Here is a 27,717-nt window from a genome sequence, read left to right on the forward strand (position 1 = left end):
TGAATCATCCTAAAAGCATGTTTTACTTTCTGAGAGGCAGATGGGAGTTCCTTTGTTGGTATCGCACAAAAATAATGTTCTGATGTTAGTTCTGATTAGGGATGTAACAATTACCGGTATAACGATAAACTGTGGTAAAATCACAGACGATTAGTATTAGCGTTTAAATTCTAATTCTCATGATAACCGTGTTTGGTTACCGCACTGCTAGGGGGAAAAAAACGCCTATGTAAAGATCTGCTTTTATGTCAAATATCTGAGCATAGTTTGAATTTATTACAATTTTAATTGTCTATACCTAATATTTGAAACCAATATTCACTTTTAAAGTCTTTGAAAAGGTTCGTTAAACATCTGTGTGTTATTTATGCAATAAATTATATACATTTTACAAATCGGATTTTATATTTTTTGTGTTTTTGTCCTTTTATGTTTTATAGTAGGTTAAAGTGAAAAAATAATAGACAGATGATCTAGATGAAGTTGTGCTGAAAAAACAGATCCCAAACATGGGTATAGTAAATATTTGTTTCTATAGTATATAAAGGCCAAATCAAAAGGACTGAAAAACAGACAAAATAGACTCAGACCACTAAGGGTTAATATTTGAATGTTTCTGACACAGAAGGGACATTAGGACTATTATTGTATTTATTTATTTATTTATTTATTCATTCAAAATACAACTTGGTTAAATTCTTTCAGTGTGTGTATTAGTACTTTTTGAACATTCTGAGCACAATTTCAATAATACCGTGATAATAATGATAACTGTGATAATTTTGGTCACAATAACCGTGATATAAAATGTTCATATCGTTACATCCCAGGTTCTGAACTAATAGAATCTGAACATTTGAACAGGATCTGAAAGTGGAATGTCTGTAAAACAGAATTTCAGTTTGAACACAGTTTGAACATTTGCTGATAGAACATTAGATCCTGTTGGGATCAAATACAAATGTGTTTAGTATTTGTGCAGATTTCTGCTGGAATTCAAATCTTCAAGGAAATAATCATTTAAAAAAAGAAAAACAAAAATTGCCTTTTTTACAGTATCATGATATATACTGTGATATATCGTATGGTGATCCTAGTATTGTGACTTGTATCGTATCGCTACACTCTTGCCAGTCCACAGCCCTGCCTGTGATACAGTGTAAAACACAGGACTGAATGTAAACCCAGTCTTCTCATAAACTAAAGTGAATCCCAGTAACAGTCCAGTCTGTCGGTGCAGTCACAGCAGACTGACGGTCTGGCAGAAGTCAGAGCTTTAGAAAAGTCTGCAGGTTTCTCTGCCTTTGACACATTCCATCATCACATATTTATTGGCTTCAACATCCAAAAGTAAAACATGCAAATGAGTTTAAAGTTTTCTGGAAGGAAAACGCCTGTGAGGCACACTTCGAATACCAGTACATTTAATTTGTCACTTTGACTTCTGCTCTGTTCTTTTCCTTTTGCTGTTTTCCACCAAACAAACGCTCCACAAACAGATAAATTAATAATCAGAAATTATCAGTTTATCAAAGCCAGCAGGGGGGGTGGGTCAAACATACGGCCTGTGGACCAAAACCGGTCCGTTTGAGGAATTTATGAAGTGTAAAAATGACACTGAAGACCTGAACGATGAGGATGTTAAAGTCATTGTAGTTCAGGACAAACAGATAAATATGAACTGAAGTGGGTCAGACCAGTAGAACACCAGCAGAAGAATTTAAAGAATAATAATAATCATTTGTTTTAGTGTCAGACGTTCAGGGTGTTCCTCCTCCAGGGTGTTCCTGAAGAAGGCTCACACGTGTTGGTGTGTTTTTAACTCCAGCTCCAGTCAGTTCATCTACAGCTCCTCATAAAATAAAGGCTTTTTACACTTTAGAATTTTTCCAACCAAGCACCTGGATTTGTGTCTTTTTCCTGTTGAAATTCAAGGATTTTCCAGGATTTCAAGGACCTGTAGAAAGCCACTCCCCATTCTTTCGGCGGTGGCTTTAGTGTTTTGATTCACCTCCCTCCTTCCCCATCACCCCCCCTCTGCACTTCCACTTATTAAATGCATGTTTTTCTCCTTTTCCTTCCAAACTGTGACCGAACCCAAAGGCAACATGTTGCAGAGTGAGCTGAGCTGTGTGGGCACGTCTGAAAAAATGAGCCCGCTGTGGTGGTGGTGGTTTGGAGAAAATGTCAAGACTTTTTCAGATTATTATTGAAAAGGTAATAAGCTTTCCCAGCATGCATTAGTGTTAAAGAGCCAAACGCATTAACAGTAATAATAAGGACAAAGGTTTTCCAGCGGTGAAAAGGACCTGAGTGTGTTTAAGCTGCAGCTTTTATCTGACCTGTTCCTTTGACCTTCATTAGCTTATTTACTTTACTGTTTTAACTGTTCAGTTTATTTCCTTCATTGTGTTTTAGTTTTAATGGTTTTATCTGTACAGTTTATTTCCTTTAATTCATTTTACTTTTCTTTAACTGTTTAAGTGAACTCGTACAATAAGACTTTCGTTGCTCCGTAATGTGGTGTGATTTAAAATAAACTTCTTGAATCTTGAAAAAGTAGTTTTAGATTTTTTTCCTGATTGTCTAAATTCTGATCCATCCACTAAATCCATCCAATAATAAACAGTGTTAAATTCCTACACTAACACCCCTCTACCAAGTGAGTACAAAATACACATTTAACATTTGACCTAGAACCAAAAATAATAATAATAATAATAATAATAATAATAATAATAATAATAATATGAACCAAAGCTGGTGTTAATCACTGACAGATGACAGGAGGAACTAATAAACAAATAAATAATACAATTTTTATGTGGAATATTGAAAAAAAACCAAAAAAAATAATAGTGTTTTTTTAGCATCAAAAAAATATGGTTTGTTTACATTACAAACACCAAATTTAAAGGGTTAAAAATATGACAATTACTGAGTATTTGTTACTTTTTGTTTGTGATTTAACTCATAAAGACCCAGAGGTATCTACAGTTATTCTAATACTATCCTCTGTATTTTGGGGGTGGGGTGGGGGGTAATGGAAATTCACCACTGACATGACATTTATTCTAATATTATCTAATATTATCCTCTGTATTTTGCATTTCTTTCAGAGTAAATTATGTTTTTTTTTTTTTAGATATTTAACGATGTGATGGACGTTACCACCTAAGACTGGGGGGAGGGGTCATGGAAACTCACCAGTGACATGACATTTATTCTAATATTATCCTCTGTATTGTGCATTTTTTCAGTATAAATCAGGTATTTTCTATATTTAATTCCCTGATCATGTAGATGTTCATAAAAGTTCAGATTACAGTTGATGGTTCTTCTATCAGAAACAGATCAAACTGAATAAACTGTGTTTTTCAGTCCAGTCTGTCATGAACTGAACATAACCCCAGTGTGTCCATCCACTGTCACTGATCCAACTCCATGGGTTTTACTGGGGAATCAATGTTGGAGAAGATGACAGTGTTTCCACGGTAACTACAGAGCCTCTGAACGTCCAAATATGGTCATATTTGATGACCATGAACAGATGAAGAACTGTATTTGACACCAATTATTGACGTGTTGATAGTTTTAGTGGATCAGCAGGTATTAAACAGTTCAGATCAGTAGATGGTTCTGGTTTTTGAGGGTTAACTGAATAAATACAGGGTTCTGGATGGGATGAAACAATGAACTCTCTTGATTTTTCAAGTATTTTGCTCATTTTGTCCTCAATTTAGAAGGATTTGTTCTTTTTTATGCCACATTTCAAGGTTTTTTGGTAGATTTTTTTTCCAAAGTTTTCAAGTATTTTGCTCATTTTAGTCTCATTTTACAAGTTTTTGTTCATTTTATCCTATGAATAATTAAGATAAAACTGTATTTGACCTCATTTATTGACATGTGTTGATAGTTTTAGTGGATCAGCAGGTATTAAACAGTTCACATCAGTCGATGCTTCTGGGTCTTTAAGGGTTCAACACAGGTGTCTGGACACGTTTCCTTCAACCAAACTATTTCACTTGGTACATTCCTACAGATTGCTACCGACTGACTTGATGGAATGTGTATTTTTCAGGTCACTTTTTTCTGTTTCTGACAGCATATATCTGATTCCACCACAGATCTCAAACATACAGGTCTGATGCAGCCGATGGGATGAAATGTGTAAAATGTTAAAATTACACTTTAGACATTAACGATCCTTTGAGTTCAGGTTCCACATTCAGTTCAATTAGATCTGAAGTGGGTTGGACCAGTCAAATAGCATCACAATAACTTAGAAATAATAACAACTCCAACTGATTCTATAGACTCATCTCATGAAATCCTGTTGTATGTCACACCAGTTCTTTTAGCGTTATACGTACGAATTTTCATCCTTTTGCGTGTTATTCAACACCATTTGACTGCGTGTTAATGTACGCCAAGATCTGCAGTTTACATATCCTTAACCGATAACCCTAACCGCTAATTGTGCTAACCCTAAACCTAACCCCTAATTGTGCTAACCGTTAGCCCTAACCCTCAACTTAACCCTAAACCTAACTCTAAACCTAACCGCTAATCGTGCTAACTGCTAACCCTAAACTTAACCCCTAACTGCTAATCGTGCTAACCGTTAGCCCTAACCCTCAACTTAACCCTAAACCTAACTCTAAACCTAACCGCTAATCGTGCTAACTGCTAACCCTAAACTTAACCCCTAACTGCTAATCGTGCTAACCGTTAGCCCTAACCCTCAACTTAACCCTAAACCTAACTCTAAATCTAACCGCTAATCGTGCTAACTGCTAACCCTAACCCCTAACCGCTAACCGTGCTAACTGCTAACGCTAAACCCAACCCCTAATCCTGCTAATCACATGGTATTTGACATGGCGTGAACACACGTGGAAAGTTTATAATGCATACAGATAACACGCCAGTTAAAAGTGGCGTGTTATCTGTACGCAATTCATGTTATGATATCATGTTGGCATCTCTTTGTTTTAGTGCTAAAAAAAAAAAAAGCAAAATTACATAAACATTTTTACATTTACAAACTACCTTTTCCTATTTTGCTAGAACGTACATACCCTACCCTAAGCCACCCCTCCCCCCCCAAACGACAGATTTACAGAGAATTTATTTTCTGTACAATTGTTAGATCTTTTCACAAAAAATGTGAATAACCTGAAATGTATTAATCCAGTGGTTCTCAAACTTTTTACAGTGGAGTACAAAACTACCTGAAATATACTTTTCTTTTATTAACCAAGTACCTCAAACTGTCACTTCAGCATTTTTTTGTGAAAAAAAAAAAAAAAAATTGGCAAAATTAGTTCCTGTGCCAAAGATGTCTGTTTATAGTTACAACCCTTTGTAAACAAACAACATATATTTAACTGTAATATATTAAAAAAATACATATATTTTTTAATTTGGATGTGATGGTCAGTAGGTCAGCTGACCGTGGATGTGATGGTCAGTAGGTCAGCTGACCGCTCAGACCACCTCCAGCGGCTCCTGTCTAGATGTTGCGTTCCTCTTTTTGAACGATGCTGTAACTCCAGCCCTGAACATGAATGGATTCATAACAGTACCAGAATGTGTTTTCCAGCCTCCTGCAGCTGTAGGTTTAAAAACAGCAAGAAAAGATGAACTGGTACGAACAAGAACAGAGGGAACAAATAACACAGAAATACACATACAGGCTGTAGAACACAGAACAGAACAGAATAGAATAGAGTAGAATAGAAATATACAGGCTGTAGAACATAGAACAGAAGAGAATAGAACAGAAATACAGCCTACACAGAATAGAATAGAATAGAACAGAATAGAATAGAATAGAATAGAATAGAATAGAATAATTACTTAAAAAGAACTATAAAAAAAACTTTAAAAAAAAATAATCTATTTTTTTATGTAGAATATTGCGGGGGGGGGTGGTGCATCAAAAAATATTGTTTACATTAAAACCATGGAATTTAAAGGGTTGAAAACATGACACTTACTGAGTATTTTTTATGGCTCATGTTGATGAAATACAAAAACAAATGTAAAAAAAATGAATAAACTTTAAAAAAAAGACAAACTATGAAAACCTGACATTATTACAGTGCTGTGCAGACCACAGGCCTCTATGGGGGGGGCACTGAAGAGTTAAATTAGTGTAATTATCTTCATTATTCAACTGTTCCATGGGCTGTTTATCTGTACATACAGTCGGTTCATAATATACAACAGTAACACTTTATAATAAGTCCACACTATGAAGCATTAGTTAAGCATTAATAAACACTGAATTCATCGTTTATAAAGCATATTTCTGACATGAATACTCATTAGTATATGGTTTATAAGCACAGTTATAATGGTTTTACTCATCATTATAAGCTCACCTACAATATGTTTAATGACTGTATTTTCATACTTTATAAATTATGGATTCAGCATTTAAACATTTAGTATTGCATCACTTATAAACCAGTTGTGATGTGCATTTATGCTCACACATACACTATTCACACATGTACTAATGGTTAGTGAATATGTCAGTGTGTATTTTATACAAACTCACACATTTCTTTTCCAATAGATGTCCTATAAACAGTTATTAATACAGGAATTCATTATTTCAGGTAGCTCTAAAGCACTTCCTACTCATTAATTCAGTCTATGGTGTGAACTCATCTAAAGTGTGCACTATCTATGACATCTAAAGCATTTACAAATGAGATTTAAAGGTTGGAAATGAATAAAGACTCACAAAAGTTTCAGTTATTCTAACAAAAGAAAGACACAGCACATTGGATTATTAAAACAAACTGCATGACTGAATGATGAAGGATTATGATTATGAATGACGAGTAAAACATTTGTAACCGTGCTTATAAACCATATACTAGTTTAGTTTAGTTTATTTCAGACACAGACATAATACAAAACATATGGAACAAAAAAAATAAAAAATAAAAAATTAAATAATAATAATACACAAATTAAAAAATCAAATAGAAAAAAAATAATGATAAACAATACACAAAAAATCAAATAATAGATACTAGATAATAATAATGACAAATATATTAATGAGTATTCATGTCAGAAATATGCTTTATAAATAATGAATTCAGTATTTGTTAATGCTTAACTAATGCTTCATAGTGTATACTGATTATAAAGTGTTACCTATACAACATATTTGACCACAGAAAGTGTATTCAGCTCCTACGTACAGTGTCCTTAAATTTAAGGTAATTAAGTATTGAGAATAAACCTAAAGCCAAACCAAACCCTCGGTCCAGACTGTGCAGTTTGTCTGTCTGTACCACTGACACTGAACGTCCACAACCAGTGACCTGACCCACTGCAGATCAGAGGCTTCAGTTCCACCCAAACAGGACTGTAAAGGTCATGAAGGAACCTAACTGACCGCTGTGTTTACCTCCAGTGTGCAGGAGTGTAAAGGTCATGAAGGAACCTAACTGACCGCTGTGTTTACCTCCAGTGTGCAGGAATGTAAAGGTCATGAAGGAACCTAACTGACCGCTGTGTTTACCTCCAGTGTGCAGGAGTGTAAAGGTCATGAAGGAACCTAACTGACCGCTGTGCTTACCTCCAGTGTGCAGGAGTGTAAAGGTCATGAAGGAACCTAACTGACCGCTGTGTTTACCTCCGGTGTGCAGGAGTGTAAAGGTCATGAAGGAACCTAACTGACCGCTGTGTTTACCTCCGGTGTGCAGGAGTGTAAAGGTCATGAAGGAACCTAACTGACCGCTGTGTTTACCTCCGGTGTGCAGGAGTGTAAAGGTCATGAAGGAACCTAACTGACCGCTGTGTTTACCTCCAGAGTGCAGGAGTGTAAAGGTCATGAAGGAACCTAACTGACCGCTGTGTTTACCTCCGGTGTGCAGGAGTGTAAAGGTCATGAAGGAACCTAACTGACCGCTGTGTTTACCTCCGGTGTGCAGGAGTGTAAAGGTCATGAAGGAACCTAACTGACCGCTGTGTTTACCTCCAGTGTGCAGGAGTGTAAAGGTCATGAAGGAACCTAACTGACCGCTGTGTTTACCTCCAGTGTGCAGGAGTGTAAAGGTCACGAAGGAACCTAACTGACCGCTGTGTTTACCTCCAGTGTGCAGGAGTGTAAAGGTCATGAAGGAACCTAACTGACCGCTGTGTTTACCTCCGGTGTGCAGGAGTGTAAAGGTCATGAAGGAACCTAACTGACCGCTGTGTTTACCTCCGGTGTGCAGGAGTGTAAAGGTCATGAAGGAACCTAACTGACCGCTGTGTTTACCTCCGGTGTGCAGGAGTGTAAAGGTCATGAAGGAACCTAACTGACCGCTGTGTTTACCTCCAGAGTGCAGGAGTGTAAAGGTCATGAAGGAACCTAACTGACCGCTGTGTTTACCTCCAGTGTGCAGGAGTGTAAAGGTCATGAAGGAACCTAACTGACCGCTGTGTTTACCTCCAGAGTGCAGGAGTGTAAAGGTCATGAAGGAACCGAACTGACCGCTGTGTTTACCTCCAGTGTGCAGGAGTGTAAAGGTCATGAAGGAACCTAACTGACCGCTGTGTTTACCTCCAGTGTGCAGGAGTGTAAAGGTCATGAAGGAACCTAACTGACCGCTGTGTTTTACCTCCAGTGTGCAGGAGTGTAAAGGTCATGAAGGAACCTAACTGACCGCTGTGTTTACCTCCGGTGTGCAGGAGTGTAAAGGTCATGAAGGAACCTAACTGACCGCTGTGTTTACCTCCGTGTGCAGGAGTGTAAAGGTCATGAAGGAACCTAACTGACCGCTGTGTTTACCTCCGGTGTGCAGGAGTGTAAAGGTCATGAAGGAACCTAACTGACCGCTGTGTTTACCTCCAGTGTGCAGGAGTGTAAAGGTCATGAAGGAACCTAACTGACCGCTGTGTTTACCTCCAGTGTGCAGGAGTGTAAAGGTCATGAAGGAACCTAACTGACCGCTGTGTTTACCTCCAGTGTGCAGGAGTGTAAAGGTCATGAAGGAACCTAACTGACCGCTGTGTTTACCTCCAGTGTGCAGGAGTGTAAAGGTCATGAAGGAACCTAACTGACCGCTGTGTTTACGTCCAGTGTGCAGGAGTGTAAAGGTCATGAAGGAACCTAACTGACCGCTGTGTTTACCTCCAGTGTGCAGGAGTGTAAAGGTCATGAAGGAACCTAACTGACCGCTGTGTTTACCTCCAGTGTGCAGGAGTGTAAAGGTCATGAAGGAACCTAACTGACCGCTGTGTTTACCTCCGGTGTGCAGGAGTGTAAAGGTCATGAAGGAACCTAACTGACCGCTGTGTTTACCTCCAGTGTGCAGGAGTGTAAAGGTCATGAAGGAACCTAACTGACCGCTGTGTTTACCTCCAGTGTGCAGGAGTGTAAAGGTCATGAAGGAACCTAACTGACCGCTGTGTTTACCTCCAGTGTGCAGGAGTGTAAAGGTCATGAAGGAACCTAACTGACCGCTGTGTTTACCTCCAGTGTGCAGGAGTGTAAAGGTCATGAAGGAACCTAACTGACCGCTGTGTTTACCTCCAGTGTGCAGGAGTGTAAAGGTCATGAAGGAACCTAACTGACCGCTGTGTTTACCTCCAGTGTGCAGGAGTGTAAAGGTCATGAAGGAACCTAACTGACCGCTGTGTTTACCTCCGGTGTGCAGGAGTGTAAAGGTCATGAAGGAACCTAACTGACCGCTGTGTTTACCTCCAGTGTGCAGGAGTGTAAAGGTCATGAAGGAACCTAACTGACCGCTGTGTTTACCTCCAGTGTGCAGGAGTGTAAAGGTCATGAAGGAACCTAACTGACCGCTGTGTTTACCTCCGGTGTGCAGGAGTGTAAAGGTCATGAAGGAACCTAACTGACCGCTGTGTTTACCTCCAGTGTGCAGGAGTGTAAAGGTCATGAAGGAACCTAACTGACCGCTATGTTTACCTCCGGTGTGCAGGAGTGTAAAGGTCATGAAGGAACCTAACTGACCGCTGTGTTTACCTCCGGTGTGCAGGAGTGTAAAGGTCATGAAGGAACCTAACTGACCGCTGTGTTTACCTCCAGTGTGCAGGAGTGTAAAGGTCATGAAGGAACCTAACTGACCGCTGTGTTTACCTCCAGTGTGCAGGAGTGTAAAGGTCATGAAGGAACCTAACTGACCGCTGTGTTTACCTCCAGTGTGCAGGAGTGTAAAGGTCATGAAGGAACCTAACTGACCGCTGTGTTTACCTCCAGTGTGCAGGAGTGTAAAGGTCATGAAGGAACCTAACTGACCGCTGTGTTTACCTCCAGTGTGCAGGAGTGTAAAGGTCATGAAGGAACCTAACTGACCGCTGTGTTTACCTCCGGTGTGCAGGAGTGTAAAGGTCATGAAGGAACCTAACTGACCGCTGTGTTTACCTCCAGTGTGCAGGAGTGTAAAGGTCATGAAGGAACCTAACTGACCGCTGTGTTTACCTCCAGTGTGCAGGAGTGTAAAGGTCATGAAGGAACCTAACTGACCGCTGTGTTTACCTCCGGTGTGCAGGAGTGTAAAGGTCATGAAGGAACCTAACTGACCGCTGTGTTTACCTCCAGTGTGCAGGAGTGTAAAGGTCATGAAGGAACCTAACTGACCGCTGTGTTTACCTCCAGTGTGCAGGAGTGTAAAGGTCATGAAGGAACCTAACTGACCGCTGTGTTTACCTCCAGTGTGCAGGAGTGTAAAGGTCATGAAGGAACCTAACTGACCGCTGTGTTTACCTCCAGTGTGCAGGAGTGTAAAGGTCATGAAGGAACCTAACTGACCGCTGTGTTTACGTCCAGTGTGCAGGAGTGTAAAGGTCATGAAGGAACCTAACTGACCGCTGTGTTTACCTCCAGTGGGCAGGAGTGTAAAGGTCATGAAGGAACCTAACTGACCGCTGTGTTTACCTCCGGTGTGCAGGAGTGTAAAGGTCATGAAGGAACCTAACTGACCGCTGTGTTTACCTCCAGTGTGCAGGAGTGTAAAGGTCATGAAGGAACCTAACTGACCGCTGTGTTTACCTCCAGTGTGCAGGAGTGTAAAGGTCATGAAGGAACCTAACTGACCGCTGTGTTTACCTCCAGTGTGCAGGAGTGTAAAGGTCATGAAGGAACCTAACTGACCGCTGTGTTTACCTCCAGTGTGCAGGAGTGTAAAGGTCATGAAGGAACCTAACTGACCGCTGTGTTTACCTCCAGTGTGCAGGAGTGTAAAGGTCATGAAGGAACCTAACTGACCGCTGTGTTTACCTCCAGTGTGCAGGAGTGTAAAGGTCATGAAGGAACCTAACTGACCGCTGTGTTTACCTCCGGTGTGCAGGAGTGTAAAGGTCATGAAGGAACCTAACTGACCGCTGTGTTTACCTCCGGTGTGCAGGAGTGTAAAGGTCATGAAGGAACCTAACTGACCGCTGTGTTTACCTCCAGTGTGCAGGAGTGTAAAGGTCATGAAGGAACCTAACTGACCGCTGTGTTTACCTCCAGTGTGCAGGAGTGTAAAGGTCATGAAGGAACCTAACTGACCGCTGTGTTTACCTCCGGTGTGCAGGAGTGTAAAGGTCATGAAGGAACCTAACTGACCGCTGTGTTTACCTCCAGTGTGCAGGAGTGTAAAGGTCATGAAGGAACCTAACTGACCGCTGTGTTTACCTCCAGTGTGCAGGAGTGTAAAGGTCATGAAGGAACCTAACTGACCGCTGTGTTTACCTCCAGTGTGCAGGAGTGTAAAGGTCATGAAGGAACCTAACTGACCGCTGTGTTTACCTCCGGTGTGCAGGAGTGTAAAGGTCATGAAGGAACCTAACTGACCGCTGTGTTTACCTCCAGTGTGCAGGAGTGTAAAGGTCATGAAGGAACCTAACTGACCGCTGTGTTTACCTCCAGTGTGCAGGAGTGTAAAGGTCATGAAGGAACCTAACTGACCGCTGTGTTTACCTCCAGTGTGCAGGAGTGTAAAGGTCATGAAGGAACCTAACTGACCGCTATGTTTACCTCCGGTGTGCAGGAGTGTAAAGGTCATGAAGGAACCTAACTGACCGCTGTGTTTACCTCCGGTGTGCAGCTCTGCTTCACCTAATGATGATGCATGTCACATCATCATCCTCATCATGATCAGAATCCCGCTCAGAGCCAAATCAAGGCCTGCAGGCACAGCGGCACTTCCATCAGCAGTCTAAACGTCTGCACAGCACCTGCCTAAACTCGCTGCAATCAAAACCCTGGCAAAAGTGCATCTATAATTACAGGACATTTAAAGTATATATATATATATATATACCCTGGCAGTATAACTATGGTTTCACTCAATGTATAATAAAGACGTTCTTCAGGGTTTGAAGGCAATAAAACTGTTTCCCAGTGAAGAATCAAGTCAAAGTCAGCTTCAGCTTTTATAGAACCACAGAGTTCTACTGCAGGAGAGAATGGATGGGTTTATGGAAGTAAGGAAGTACGCAAAAGTACGACGGAGTATTAAAGAAAATATACGAAAAACAAAAACACTTGACACTACGAGAATAAAGTCGAAGTTTAAAAAAAGATCATAATTTAAAAAAATAATGTTGTACTTGTATGAGATTAAAGTCACAATTTAACAAAAATAATGTCTTTTTTTAAATGATAATTTAACAATAATAATCAGTCCTATCTTATCTTACCAAAATCTTACCTTAGTTTTATCTTATCTTAGTCTTATTTGACCTTTCACTTATCTTAGTCTAATCTTATTTTACCTTAGTACTACCTTATCTTATTGTGTCTTATTTTGTCTTACCTTAGTCTTATCTAACCTTAGTCTTACCTCAGTCTTACCTTACCTTATCTTAGTTTAATCCTATCTGATCTCAGTCTTACCTTAGTCTTATTTTACCTCAGACTAATCTTATCTTATTTTACCTTATCTTACCTTAGTCTTATCTGTCCTCAGTCTTACATTATCTTAGTCTAATCTGATCTTATTCTTACCTTAGTCTTACCTTATCAGCTCTGAAAAAACACACCCGTTGATCCCCAATAAACCGTATATTCTGACACATCTCCGGTGCTTCTTAGATGTAAATGACTTCATTTACTTATTTTTCCTATAATTTCTGTTTAGTTTTTTTTTTTTTTATTATTATTTCACGGACCGACCACTTACACAGTTCCATTGATGAGCAGAAAACCTATGCTTTTTCAGACTGTACAGATAAAACCATGTGTATTCTTACCTGGTAGTTTGGTGTAAATACTTTGTATTCTTACCTGGTAGTTTGGTGTAAATACTTTGTATTCTTACCTGGTAGTTTGGTGTAAATACTTTGTATTCTTACCTGGTAGTTTGGTGTAAATGACTTTGTAGCTTTCAAACTCTCCTTTGGGTTCCTTCCAGGACACGTGCAGTTTGGTGGCGCTGAGGACTTTGGCACGAAATCTGCGCGGTGACGAAACTAAACAGAAACAAAACAGAATAAAAGTCTGACACAATAACTGCAAAACCTGTACACTGAAAAAAAATCTAAATCTGACCAGGTGTATTTGTCTCATTTCTGTTCCAAATATCTGATCACACTTAAAATCAGACAGAATCACCCACAGAGGAACTGTTCAGTCAGACAGAAGAGCTGATTTATAGACAACAGATCTGGAAAATCTGATTTACACTAATCTGAACAAGATTGTTTTCACTTGTTCCGCTGGCAGATTTTTTTATTTTTTATTTTTTTGCTTAACTGAAGATTTTTTTTTTTTTTTTGCGTAACGGAAGACTTTTTTTTTTTTACTTCGTTCAAGATTTTTTTGCTTCATTCAAGATTTTTTTTTTGCATAATACAAGATTTTTTTTGCTTAATTCAGGAATTTTTTTTTTTTTGCTTAATTTGAGATTTTTTTTTTGCTTAATTCAAGATTTTTTGTTTCATTCAAGAATTTTTTTGCATAATTCAACATTTTTTGCTTAAGTCTATATATATATATATATATATATATACATATACACACACACACAGACATATATATATGTGTGTGTGTGTGTGTGTGTGTGTTTTATTTATTTTTTGGCTTAATTCAAGATTTTTTTGGTTTAATTCAAGATTTTTTTTTGCTTAATTTGAGATGGTTTTTTTGCTTAATTCAGGATTAACTTTGTGCTTAATCTGAGATTTTTTTTTACATAATTCAACAATTTTTTGCTTAATTCAACATTTTATTGCTTAATTTGAGATGGGTTTTTTTTTCTTAATTCAATATTTTATTGCTTAAGATTTTTTTTGCTTAAATCAAGATGAATTTTTTTGCTTAATTCCAGCAAAAAAAAAAAAAAAGCCAATGGAACAAGTGAAAACGATCTTGTTCAGATTAGTGTAAATCAGATTTTCCAGATCTGTTGTCTATAAATCAGTTCTTCTATCTCAGTAAACAGTTCCTCTGTAGGTGATTCTGTCTGAGTTTAAGTGTGATCAGATATTTGGACTAGAAATAAGACAAATACACTTGGTCAGATTTAGATTTTTTTTTACAGTGTACCCCAATGTAAGAAAACTATTTTAACTACTAAATGACTGCCTGAGCCCTTCCATGCACCGTTCAATATTCCTGCTGTAATATTGAACGTCTCCAGTCATCATCAGAGTGTTTTCCAGAACCATAGATGGAGTTCACTTCTGTTCAGTCAGCAGACGTCAGTTCGATCTCATACATCTGATCATTTAAACACATAGGTGTGCGTTTGCTTTTGGCACCATATGTTTTATCACGTGTTATGAACAGATGTTGTGCTGAAAAAGGACATCAACGTCTATTTATCAAACACTAGTCACCAGTCACCATGTTTTTTTAAACAGAAATGCAGCTTTCACAGAATCTGCTCTCCGTCTGTTTTTACTTCTACAGCCGTTCTTCTGTTAAAACTCCAAACACGACTGTGACTGAGTTAAGTTGAGATTGAACTCCCTCCAGAGTTATGGACGTACAAGCAGCCACTGCATCTGTGTTTTTAACAATTACACTGCAAAAAATGATCTGTAAGAGAGTGAAAAAAGCCTTATTTATGGAACATTTGTCTTATTTTTCAACTAAAGAGAAAATAAAGCTGGCCAAGACATATTCTTATTTTTAAAAAATATATCTAATTTTTTCTTAATCAGATTTTCCTGCTAATATGAAGCCAAATTTTACTAGTAAGAAGGTTTGTTAATATTTACCAAATGATCCCATCAAAGGATACAGATTATTTTCCTTATTTTAGGCTAAAACTTCTCAATTTAAGACTGAAGAAATGAAAGAAACAAACTTTTTTACTCATTTGTTGTTATTTACACGTTTTAAATATGACATAAATGATCCCACAGTTGAACATTAGCCTCGACTCATTCGATAAATGAGTACATTGCAAAAATGTAAATCTGACCAAGTGTATTTGTCTCATTTCTAGTCCAAATATCTGATCACACTGAAAATCAGACAGAATCACCTACAGAGGAACTGTACACTGAGATAGAAGAACTGATTTATAGACAACAGATCTGGAAAATCTGATTTACACTAATCTGAACAAGACAATTTTCACTTGTTCCATTGGCAGATTTTTTTTTTTTGCTTGAATTAAGCAAAAAAGAAAAAAAAATCTTGAATTAAGCAAAAAATCTTGAATTTAGCCAAAAAAAAACCTTGAATTAAGCGAAAAATATCTCAAGTTAAGCAAAAAAATAGTTTGAATTAAGAAAAAAAAAAAAATCTCGAATTAAGCAAAAAATAATAATAATAAAAAATGCTGAATTAAGCAAAAACTTCTCACATTAAGCACACAAAAAATGCTAAATTGAACATTTTCATGTAATTTTACTTTTTTATTTTTCATTTTTTTTTACACTAAAACGAACATAAAATCTGCAGTTGTCATTATATATAGGTTATTATGACAGTATTTTTCGGTTCTGACCCAACTGAGATCTAATTGGTTTATAGGTGTATGTAAAATTATTTTTACACTATTGATTGTTAATGTCTTCAGTGTAATTTCTGCATTTCACAAATTCATCCTAGGGGCCGGACTGGACCCTTTGGTGGGCCAGATTTGGCCCCCGGGCTGCATGTTTGACACCTGTGATGTACACTGTGCATTGTTGCTGTCTAAATAAATAAAAATAAATGAAAAATGAAAATGATTTCGGAATATTTGGCTTATTTCTAGCAGGTCATTTTTTGCAGTGTAACTGAATTAAAGGAGAAAACCCTGTATGTGATCCAACAGGAGGATCCCCATCAGACAGATGAGTGTGCACAGATGTGACATTAGAAAAGGAACAGTCCCATTCTCGTCCTCTTCCTCCTCCTCCTCTTCCTCCTTCATTGTGTCTCTCTGTGTGGATACGACAGGTTTTCTCTGTCTGCCTTCCACTCACTGTCACCATCAAAGCCACACTCCTGCCTCTCATCCTGATTAGTTGTTGGGCCTGACAGATGCCTGAAGCCTACCCCCCCACCGCACCACTTTTCTTCTTCTATTATATTTATTTTCTAACCCCCCCATATACACACCTGATCTCCCTCCCTGTCCCTTTTTGTCTTTTCTTTGTGTTCTGAATACGTCGTCAGGGGTCAGAGGAGGATGAGGAACAAAGACGTGAATGCCACTTCCTTTTGGACAGCCAGGACAGAAAACAGAGGAAACCACTGGAATAGTAGGAGTGGACTATTCCTGTCCTGGGTTTGGACCAGGGGGGTCCAACATGCGGTCCGAGGGCACAAAAAGGCCCACAAGAGGTTCTAATCCAGCCCGTGGGATGTGGAACTGGTTTTAGTTCAGGTTCCGCATTCAGCCCAACAGTGAACTCAAGTCAAATAATGACATCATAACCTAGAAATAAGTGGTTCCAGGCACAACAAGCCCCGCCCCTCACAGGTATGGTAGCTTATTTTGGTATTGATCCAGCTGATGTTAACCCTTTGGTGCATGAGTTCTGAAAAAAGTATCTAGATTCTTTTTTAGATCAATTTTATTTCTCAAAATTTGGCTAAAGTTGAAATGCATTTTGAATTTTCTTTATTATTATCATTTTTTAAAATATGGTTTTATTAAGAAGTTATTTAACCTCCTGAGACCCAGGAAAATACAAGTTTGGGCTTTTAACCTCCTCCAGGAGGTACTGTGATTACTTTGCTTTGCGTGTTTGTTTGTTTGTTTGTTTGTTTGTTTGTTTTCATCTTTAGTGTAAAACTCTTCCATCTATCTTTCCCAAATCTTCCCCACAGATAGGCCTAGGCCCTGAGACCAACCCATTACATTTTGGTCCCAGTAGGCCAAAGTTCAAGGTCACAGCAAGGTCACAACATCTACAGTTTTCCTATCTGTCATCATTGAGACATTTTCCAAAATTCATCCAAAATTCCAAACAACTCTGACTCTCCTCCAATTGGATCCACCTGTAGCTTAGAACAATCTCTTGTATCTGGAACTAAATTGTCCACATCCACTGTGGAATGTGGACTCTGTGGACATTTACATTGAAAATCCCATTTATGACACATTTAAAATTAGAACTCAACGAATATTGATCGGAATTTAATAGAATTACAAACAAACTACAGACCCCCTGTACTGAAGACCTACAGTTCAAATCTTTTAATTCAATCAAACTGTAACTATAAAAATTTAAAACCTATAAAAATTTATTACCTTGTTTGACCACAATTTTTCTGCTGTATGGAACAACCTTGAAACTGTTGAATTTAAACAGAAATAGTTGATCCACACATGCACACCGTTCGGGGCGCTTGGCAGAGGTTTGTGTTCTCTGAACACTTGTCTTAAATTTAATAACTGCTGATTTTTTTTTTTTTTTTAATCTTTTTTTCCCCATTTACTTATAATGGGCAAAATTTCAAATGTGTATAAAAACTAGGGCTGTGTATTGGCAAGAATCTGGTGATACGTTACAAATCACAATACCAGGATCACGATACCATATATCACAATATATCATGATACTGTTAAAGAGGCAACTTTTTGTTGGTTTTTCTTTTTTAAATGATTATTTCCTGGAAGAATTGAATTACAGCAGAAATCTGCATAAATACTAAACATGTTTATTTCATCCCAACAGGATTTAATGTTCTATCACAAAATGTTCCTGTGTTCAAACTGAAATTCTGTTTTACAGACATTCCAGTTTCAGATCCTGTTCAAATGTTCAGATTCTATTAGTTCACAACTAACATCAGAACAGGATTTGAATTCAGTCCAAACTAAGGAATGAACATTATTGAATAAAAGAGTGTGAAATAAGAATAAATAACATATAAACAAAAAAAAGAACCTCCACAATATCTGCATTTGAATAAATACCTAAAAATATCAATACAGTACTTTTGATTATCGATACAGTATTGTGAAATGAAATATCGCGATATATTGCAGAACCGATATTTTCTTACAGCCCTAATAAAAAAATACATTTTGTTTCAATTTCCTTCAAACTTGTCACATATATATAGAGATAGTTGATATGACATCCGCTGGATCCATGACAACATAAGATAAAATACGTGAAAGGGGCGGGGCTTGTTGTGCCTAGAACCACTTGTTTTTCAGTTTTTCCAGGTCGACTTGTAATTATTATTTATAGGCTATTGTGCTATTATTGGACTGGTTCGGCCCACTTTTGATCAAATTGACCTGAATGTGAACCTGTGAACTAAAATGCGTTCGACATCACTGTTTTTTTTTTTTTATAAACATACAACAGACAGTAAGTCAACACTCAGCTGCACAGTGTCCACATTGACTTCACAATGTGTAATCCTTTCAAAACAGTTCCAAAAAAGTGCATTAAACATGTTGTCATGTTCCACACACAGTGCTGTTGTGTTTTCACAGTAAGACACAGGTTCAAACAGTGGATTCAGACTATTGTAAAGCAGCCAAAACCCAGATTTTCAAGGTCAACAACCAAAAACACCCCATCATTCTAACACCAGCAAGAGCCAAATCCCAGGTAATAAATTATGTATCTGACGCAGACACATTCCCCAGTCTAATTTGCTTAGCTGTAATAAAAAAAAAAAAAGAAAAAGACAAGAAAAAAAGAAAAAAAAAAAAGAAAAGCCAGGGGGTGGAAAATAAAATGAAAGCCACAAACTGGTTGGTGTGTTTGTGTCCTCATTATGAGGTGAGCCAGCTGCTGCCGCTGACTTCTTTAAATACCTACAGTGTGACTGACGCCTGTTACAGCTCTGATGCACCAGAGTTTAAGGTAAAAGAGGCTTAAAGGGACGGTTCACCCAAAACAAGAAGGGAAAAAAAGGTTGAATTTAGGATACAAGAGGCTTAAAGGGACAGTTCACCCAAAAAAAAGGGAGAGAAGGTTAACTTTAGGAGCATCAGTTTGGGTGGATGTCACAAGGAAACATGGATGTGCATTGGATTGACTCTCAGACACAGGACGTAACAGGTAGATTCTTTTACCCTTGTGCCTTTATTATTAAAAGGATGGAAAAACACTATAGAAATGTAATCCATTATTATGATTATTATTATTATTATTATTATTATTATTATTATTATTATTAGCGGCATTGTACCCATGGCTAAAACGCCCTCCTGTGCTGCAACATCGAGGACATAGACGGGACACTGGACAGACACAGAACATGCATTATAATAGGATTGTTATTATTGGGGCCCCCCCCCCCAATAATAACAATCCTATTATAATGTAATAATGTTATAATGTAATAATATAACCCCCCCCCGGGTCCTTATTTCAGTAAAATTTTCAGATTCTGCTTTAGCCCACATTTTCTAATGCTCCCATGTCTTGGGAATACAAAAATGTAAAAAAATTTCAAATCAAGCCCAAATCCCCCACCCCCCCACCCCCAAAATGACTTTTTCAACCCTGAAAACAAGTTTTGTTTTGTTTTTTCCAACTTTCAAACCTTCTGCACTTTTGATAAAGTACAATGTGTCAGTCTGCTCATGCTGGGCCTTCAGTGTTTGTTTGTGAGACATGTCATGTCTAAAAGGTGTAGAGTCAAAGTCCAATTAGAGGTCAAAGGTCACCCAAATGGTCCAAATGCATATTTGATGGAACTCAGCTGTTCATGTGGGTTCTTCCAAATGTTGGGCTCAGGTTCTGTCCTCAGAACACATCTACTGACCACAAACAACTGACATTCAATCAGACACATTCAACACAACTGTTTCCTCATGTATTCTGCACAGACATGAAAACAGAACAGACGGCAGTTTGACAGGACTGACATTTACATGAATGTGTCCTGTTGGTGCAGAGGACAGACCTGGAGCCACAGACACAAGGACCTGGGTTCAATTCAACACCAGGACATGGGGGTGGGGCCTTTAGTCTATGAGGGTGGAGCCTTTAGTCCATGGGGGTGGGACCTTTAGTCCATGGGGGTGGGGTCTTTCTGTGTGGAGTTTGCATGTTCTCTCCGTGTCTTTTTGGGTTCTCTCTGGTACTCTGGCTCCTCCCACCATCCAAACACATGCACTGATAGGTTAATTGGTTCTCTCTGGTACTCTGGCTCCTCCCACCATCCAAACACATGCACTGATAGGTTAATTGGTTCTCTCTGGTACTCTGGCTCCTCCCACCATCCAAACACTTGCACTGATAGGTTAAGTGGTTCTCTCTGGTACTCTGGCTCCTCCCACCATCCAAACACATGTTCTGATAGGTTCATGGGTTCATCTAAATCCCCCATAGGTGTGAATGTGACAGTGTGCTTGTCTCTATATGTTCAGTCTGTGATGAACTGGTCACATGTCCAGGGTGAACCCCGCCTTCAGCTGTAAGTAGCTGGGGTAGGCTCCGCCCCCATGACCCTAGTGAGGATAAAACAAGTTCAGAAAATGAATGAATGAATGAAGTGTAAGTGTTTCCCTCCACACTAATGGTGTCAAATTCAGATGTTCTGTCCATGTTTGAATATTCAGCCTGTAATGTGTCTGTAAAGGGCCGGGGGGGGGGGGGGGGGGATCCCACCAGGAAACCAGAGGAACAGAACTGAGGACAGATTTGATCAAATGTCAGAATGGTCTGAATTTTTGACAAAACTAGTCCTTTTGGTGACCTTTAACCTCCACCATGACCTTTAACCTCCACCATGACCTTGACATCAGACTGTTCCTAGTCCACAGTACTGTGTCCATACACTCTGACACTGACAGGATCATGAACTGTCCCATCATGAACACATTTAGACACTGAAGTGGACCAAAGAGTGGAGGAGCTGAAAGAGGAGATTTACAGAGTTAAAAAAGTAATTTTCAGGGTGGGGGGGGGGGTTGGACGAAAATTTTAAAATTTTACACAGGAGTGCTTAGAACATCTTGTTGCATCAGAAAATCAGGGCTAAAGTGGTATTTGATATTAACCCCCCCCCACCCTATTATTATTATTATTATTACTAGAAGTAGTAGTAGTAGTAGTAGTATTAATGAATCTTACTAATAATGTGATCTTACCCACAGTATTTAAGGGGCGGGGCAGGATACTTTATTTACTTTTAAAAAAAGGAAAGTTTGGAGTTGACATTATTTTTATATTATTCTGTTATTATTTGACTGGTCTGGCCCACTGCAGATGTGTCCCCTGAACTAACATGAGTTTGACAGCCCTGCACCGACTCATCTGCATGTTCTTCAACGATCAGAGGTTTAGAGGAGCCAATAAGAGAGCCGTGCAGTGTTCCAGGTGAACCGCCTCTTTACGCCTGTTATCATCTGCTGAAAACGACTCCTGTAGGTATGCAAAGAAACTTCAGTTCAGCACAGGGAGGATAATCCTGGTTCAATGGAAAGAATGAGAAGCCGGCACATTCCACCACAGGCAAATATATTTATATACAAACACACATAAGCAATACTGTACCAATTATCTCACCGACCTGGGGACGAGAACGAGGGCTGATGGGATTTGGGCTCAGGATTTAGCGCCGCGTCTCAGAAACAAAAGGACATTCTCCCATCTGGAGAGTGTTGTTCAAATCCCAAAAGATTCAAGAAGCAGATTTCAGATTTCACAGCGTTATGTTTGTAGTGGAGTGGAAATGCACCGACAGAGAGAGTGTGTGTGTGTGTGTGTGTGTGTCATTGCATGTTCCATGTGTATGTGTGAGTGTGTGTCCATGAATTATGTATGATTGTACCGAGTGATGAAGAAAAACTATGTGCACCTTATTCCATGTACCCTCGGTGCTTGTTTTTCCTCACACCTGTTTTTTTTTTTTTTCTCAGGTTTATAAAGCCTGTTCCTTTGCAGGAGCGCACACACACACACACACACACACAAACTGTAAAAAAAAAATCTATAATTTAACAGAATTTTCACTGTTTATTTTACAGATTTTTCCTGTATTTTTAAGATACAGGAAAATATCAATGAAATGACAAAAACAGACTGATTTTACATGTCAAATGTAAAATAACACGAAAAAACTGTAACTTAGAATAACCATAAAATTTCCATTTTTTTAAAGAATTTTTTCTTTTTTCACAGAAAAATACAGTTAAAATACATTTGCAAATGTATGGTAATTTCACAAATATTTATTTTCTATTTATGACATTAAACTGTTAATTTAAAGTTTAATACTGTGAAGAAAAAAATAATAAAACCAAATAAAATTACTGACAATTAACCGTAACAGAAGTATTTGTTCTGTCAGTTGAACCAGACTTGTTTGTTAATTGACAAATATCTTGTGTAATTACAGGAGGTTTCACAACAAACATGTTGAATAAATGTATTTTTGTGAATGTATAACATGTATAAGCACTGATAAACTGTCCAAATACAGTTTTTATCAGTGGATTGGACAACTGAGTCTCACTGAAAATTACATATATATATATATATATATATATATATATATATATAGGTAATTTGATTGTTTTAATACATGTAAATATTCTTTATCAAAAATTAAAAAGCCAAAAAAATATGTAAAATATCAAGTAAAGTTAGGGCAAAAAACTGTAATTTAATTATGGAAAATTACCATATTTTTATGAGACGGTTATTTTCCGTTATTTAACAGTATTTTTTTCAGCACCCCAGCTGCCGGAATTATACTGTTTTTTACGGGGTTTTTTTTTACAGTGCACACACACAGGTACACACACAGGTACACACATAGAAACGCACACAGAAGCCTTGGATCTTCGGTGTGACACAGTATTCTCACGCACAGACAAGTACTGGATGCTGAAGACAAAAGGCCTGGCCCGTAGACACAGGAACTTAATTCTCATCTATTTTTCACGGAGCGTCTTGTGCAAACAGACTGAGCTGACTTGTGCTGAGGGTTGGACAGGTGTCCGTCACACCCACAGGGAGTCAGAAACACAAAGTTTGAGTGTGTTTGAAATCATGGGTGAGAGCAGACGTGAGCATCAGGACGTCATACACACTGTGTGAAGGACAACACTGACATGAGGATAAAAACAACACTGGTAAACTGTAGGAGGCTTTAACTGCAGTTTCCTTTACTCAAAGTCACTGCGACTTTGTCCAAGTTTCTTTTCTAAACATTAATCGTCCTGTTTGTCGTTGCCAAGGGGATACTGTCTTAAAGATGCTTGGTGGTGCAGATTTAACTCAGACAATCCAGGCCGCCTTAAACTTCATACACACTTTAACACTTTCATCCCACAGAATACTGTGTACATTTCCAACTTTACGCCCTGAGGATTTATCTGATTTACGGATGTAACAATTACCTGTATAACGATAAACAGCGGTAAAATTGCAGACGGTTAGTATTACCGTTTAAATTCTAATTCTCATGATAACCGTGTTTGATTACCGCACTTTTAGGGGAAAAAACGCCTATGTAAAGATCTGGTTTTATGTCAAATATTTGAGCATAGTTTGAATTTATTATAATTTTAATTTTCTATGCCTAATATTTGGAACCAATATTCACTTTTAAAGTCTTTGAAAAGGTTCATTAAGCATCTGTGTGTTATTTGTGCAATAAATTATATACATTTTTCAAATCGGATTTTGTATATTTTTTGTGTTTTTGTCCTTTTATGTTTTTATAGTAGGTTAAAGTGAAAAAATAATAGACAGATGATATAGATGAAATTGTGCAGAAAAAAAACAGATCCCAAACATGGGTATAGTAAACATTTGCTTATATAGTATATAAAGGCAAAATCAAAAGGACTGAAAAACGGACAAAATACAGTAGACTAAGACCACTAAGGGTTAATATTTGAATGTTTCTGACACAGAAGGGACATTGTGCAATTATTTTATTTGTTTGTTTGTTTTCAAAATACAACTTGGTTAAATTATTTCAATGCGTTTCCACCACACCCGAAAGTTCAGGGTAATTTATTCAAATCAGGTTGATGATGTATGAGGGAGCAGTAACAGAACCTGTAGTCCAGTTCATGTAGATTCACAAACTAACCTCTAGTTCAATAAAATGACACAGAACTGAAGTGGACAGGTTGGGTTTAACATTTTACTGGTTGTTGAATCACTTAATCCATCTGGAATACATTTTAAATGAAGTTAACCATCATTCCAGATCCTTAATTTGTATTTAAAAAAGGTAGGACATGTATTTTCAACTTCTCATTCCTTAAACTAAATCACATCTAACTTTCAGTGTGATGGATGGTTCTGTTTCATTTCTATTGTTTTACAGATTTAGTCCAGGTTCAACCTAAAGTCAGACAGATTTACTCAAATGCCTGCATTTAATTCAACTGCTTATTACTGATAAAAGTACTTATACTCATATTTTGATGCCTTGTAAATGAACAGACAGTATTAGGTTAGATTTTTTTTTTATTAAAAATTGAAACAAAATAAAGGTGCCTTGAGATTAAAAGGGAAATAAACACATGTGAAAGGTTCAGGCTTTTGGACCAGGGTCTGGTCCAGCTAGTCCAGGACAGCCGGTCTGGAACTCCATGGTCCTGGTCCCTTTTTCGCTTTCCTACAGGAAAAGTAATGAACATGTTAAAATGAATAACAGAACACATGACAGATTGCTACCAGTGTGATGTGACATGTCCAATCTCTTACCTGGGCCGTTGTAAACAGCAGTAGACGATGGACCAGAGCAAAAACGAGCCACAGGTTCAGAAAAAGAGGCGAGTCCGTCCAGTCCAGTTCAGGTGGAAATCACAAACATACAGAATAAATCAGTGTTCTGCTCACGGTGACAACACGAATCCATCCAGTTCTGTGATTTAGGTTTAGTGTCAGACTGTTGACCAGTTAGCATTAGCATTAGCATTAGGTTAACTGGACTTCACTTTGGACTAAACAGCTGATGCCGCTGACTTCTGATACAACAGTGAACCACCTAAACAGTGAATATTTGTGTCATATTCAGACCATTGGTTTGTTCGACTGTCGGATCCACTGCGACCGTTGTGCTCCTTTAGTTTCTTTTAATCCTGCATAAATTTCTTCTTCTTTCCTCGTATTTCTTTAGACTTGTGTCTTATATTTGGCTCTGACAGCTTTTACTCACTTGTTTCGTGTCGGCGATTCAAAGTCCGTCTGAATTTCTTCGTCGTCCGTCCACTTGTTCTAGCTTCTCTTTTGGTCCATTTTCCGAATTATCAAAATACAAAGCTTGTGGAAATTAAATGAATTAAATATTGGCGGTGAACAGAATGCGGAAATGCTGCCAGTCTCGTCCACCACTCAGCCTTCTGCAGCACATAGCTCCGCCCCTTAAAGTTCCTGGTAATCTGGAAAGTACTACCTCTGTACCAGGAACTTCTTCGGGGTAAATTTGGGGCTGGGGGAGGGTCAGTTGCCAGGGTAATTTTCGGTGGAAACGCACCAGGAACTTTGAAAGTTCAGGGTAATACAGAAAGTTCCTGCAAAAGTTCCTGCGGTGGGAAAGGGCCTAGTGTGTGTGTATCAGTACTTTTTTAACATTCTGAGCGCAATTTAAATCAATACCGTGATAATAATGATAACAGTGATAATTTTGGTCACAATAACCGTGATATGAAATTTTCATATCATGACATCCCTAGTCTGATTTCTAGATTTTAATTTCTTATATTTTCCAGATGTTACCTGTTGAAACAGACAGATCACATCATCACGTCTGGATCGGTTTGTGTTTTCATCCATTTAATTCCAGCTCTTCATCAATTAAAATAACAGGACCAAGGCTCCTGTCGTCCAACAGCACATTTAAAGACATTAATTGACATTCATTTGACCTTTCAAGGTCATTCAAGGTCAAAGGTCATGGCACCAAATGAAAGCCCATATGTGACTTCCTATCTATAACCAATAGTAATTATATCAATATATTCAACTGTTTAAGTTGTAGCACTTTGAAATGTGTCCCATTATAAATTCAAAAATTCAAAAATTAATATTTATCAGTTCTTTGAACAAACTTGGTAGACCTTACCTCAAAGACGTTCCACAACAAATATCAAGTCATTCTGACTGACAGTTTCAGAGAAGAACATTCATGAAAAATTGTTTACAGATGAACAGCTGATCCCAACAGTCCATCAGACCCTTTGGCCATCGGACTAAAAATAGAACACAACTCGAACCCTGATCACACATTTATCAGCATTTTCTCAGACATTTAACACTTAAACCTCAAGGAAAATCTGAGGATTTTTCTCACACATTTACTATTCATTATTGGAAATATTCTGCTTGTAACATCCACCTGCGTCTGTGCATCCTAGACCAAGTGTCACCGCTCTAAACAGTCAGTTCACACCTTGTTCGATATGATGACACACAGCAGGTGCCAACAGAATACCGTCTGTTTTTTATATAGTGTTACATCTAACACCGTTTCCATCCACCGTGTGTTTCACCAGATGGATTCAAACAGGAAAACTGACACAAACGCACTGAAAACAACAACAAATACAGAGGAGAGTCAATGTGTAACAGAGTAATTCTGAACAGGACGACTCCGATCCCAGACAAAACCAGGAGTACAGATGAAGGTTGTACCGATCCGATATTAGGATCGGATATCGGCCCCAATATCAACATTTCAGCTGGATTGAGGGTCAGTTAAAGCAACCGATCTGGAAAACTGATCCTTCCCCTTTACATTTTTACCACATGGGCTACGTCCTGCATGCCAACATAACTGTAAAAGCAACATGATGGACCTTCCTGCAGATGTCAGGCTCCACAATAAGAACTGTTCCAAAGATTCTGTGCAATAACCAAACAATAAACAATACAGTAAACCGTGCAATAAACCTGTGGTGTGATCAGCATGTGCTCAGGTGTAAATAGTGCATGTAGATTTCCTTATTGTGTTAATCTTGTTTTTGCACTTCTTTGCTCTTGTGTGATTGTACTTGGCTGCTGTAAACCTGGAATTTCCCCTTGTGGGACAAATAGAGGCATATGTTATCTTAGCGTATCGCGTCTTATCGTATGTTATCGTATTGTATCTTATCTTATGTGGAGGACGCGGGTGGGTGGATGGGGGTGATATGAGTATGCATCGACTGATTTATACTGTTGTGATGTACAAAAGCAGTCAGTAAACACCTGCACACATGCTTGATGATGTCACTCGCAACCCCCCTACCCCACCCCCCACCCCCCAGGAGAGTATCCCCCAGTTGACAACCTGTACTCTAAATCAACAGTGAAATCGGATCAGTATCGGGTATCAACTGATACACAAGGCCCCAGCCTTGGTATTGGCATCAGAACTGAAAAAGTCGGATC

The 27,717-nt window shown here is 38.3% G+C and overlaps 1 protein-coding gene across 3 annotated transcripts in view; it reads right to left on the reverse strand.

The window, feature by feature from the left end:
* LOC115428600 (collagen alpha-1(XIV) chain-like) overlaps positions 1 to 27,717 on the reverse strand; it is a 282,214-nt gene that overhangs the window by 238,725 nt on the left and 15,772 nt on the right. For 2 of the 3 annotated variants that reach the window (XM_030147724.1, XM_030147723.1), the window contains exon 3: positions 13,315 to 13,431. The exons of the other annotated variant lie outside the window; for it this stretch is intronic. In XM_030147724.1, the coding sequence (XP_030003584.1) occupies positions 13,315 to 13,431 (117 nt within the window). The remainder of the gene's footprint in view (positions 1 to 13,314; positions 13,432 to 27,717) is intronic. 3 annotated transcript variants of the gene reach the window in all.

This window comes from Sphaeramia orbicularis, chromosome 11, assembly GCF_902148855.1.
Source record: "Sphaeramia orbicularis chromosome 11, fSphaOr1.1, whole genome shotgun sequence".
Classification (NCBI taxonomy): Eukaryota; Metazoa; Chordata; class Actinopteri; order Kurtiformes; family Apogonidae; genus Sphaeramia; species Sphaeramia orbicularis.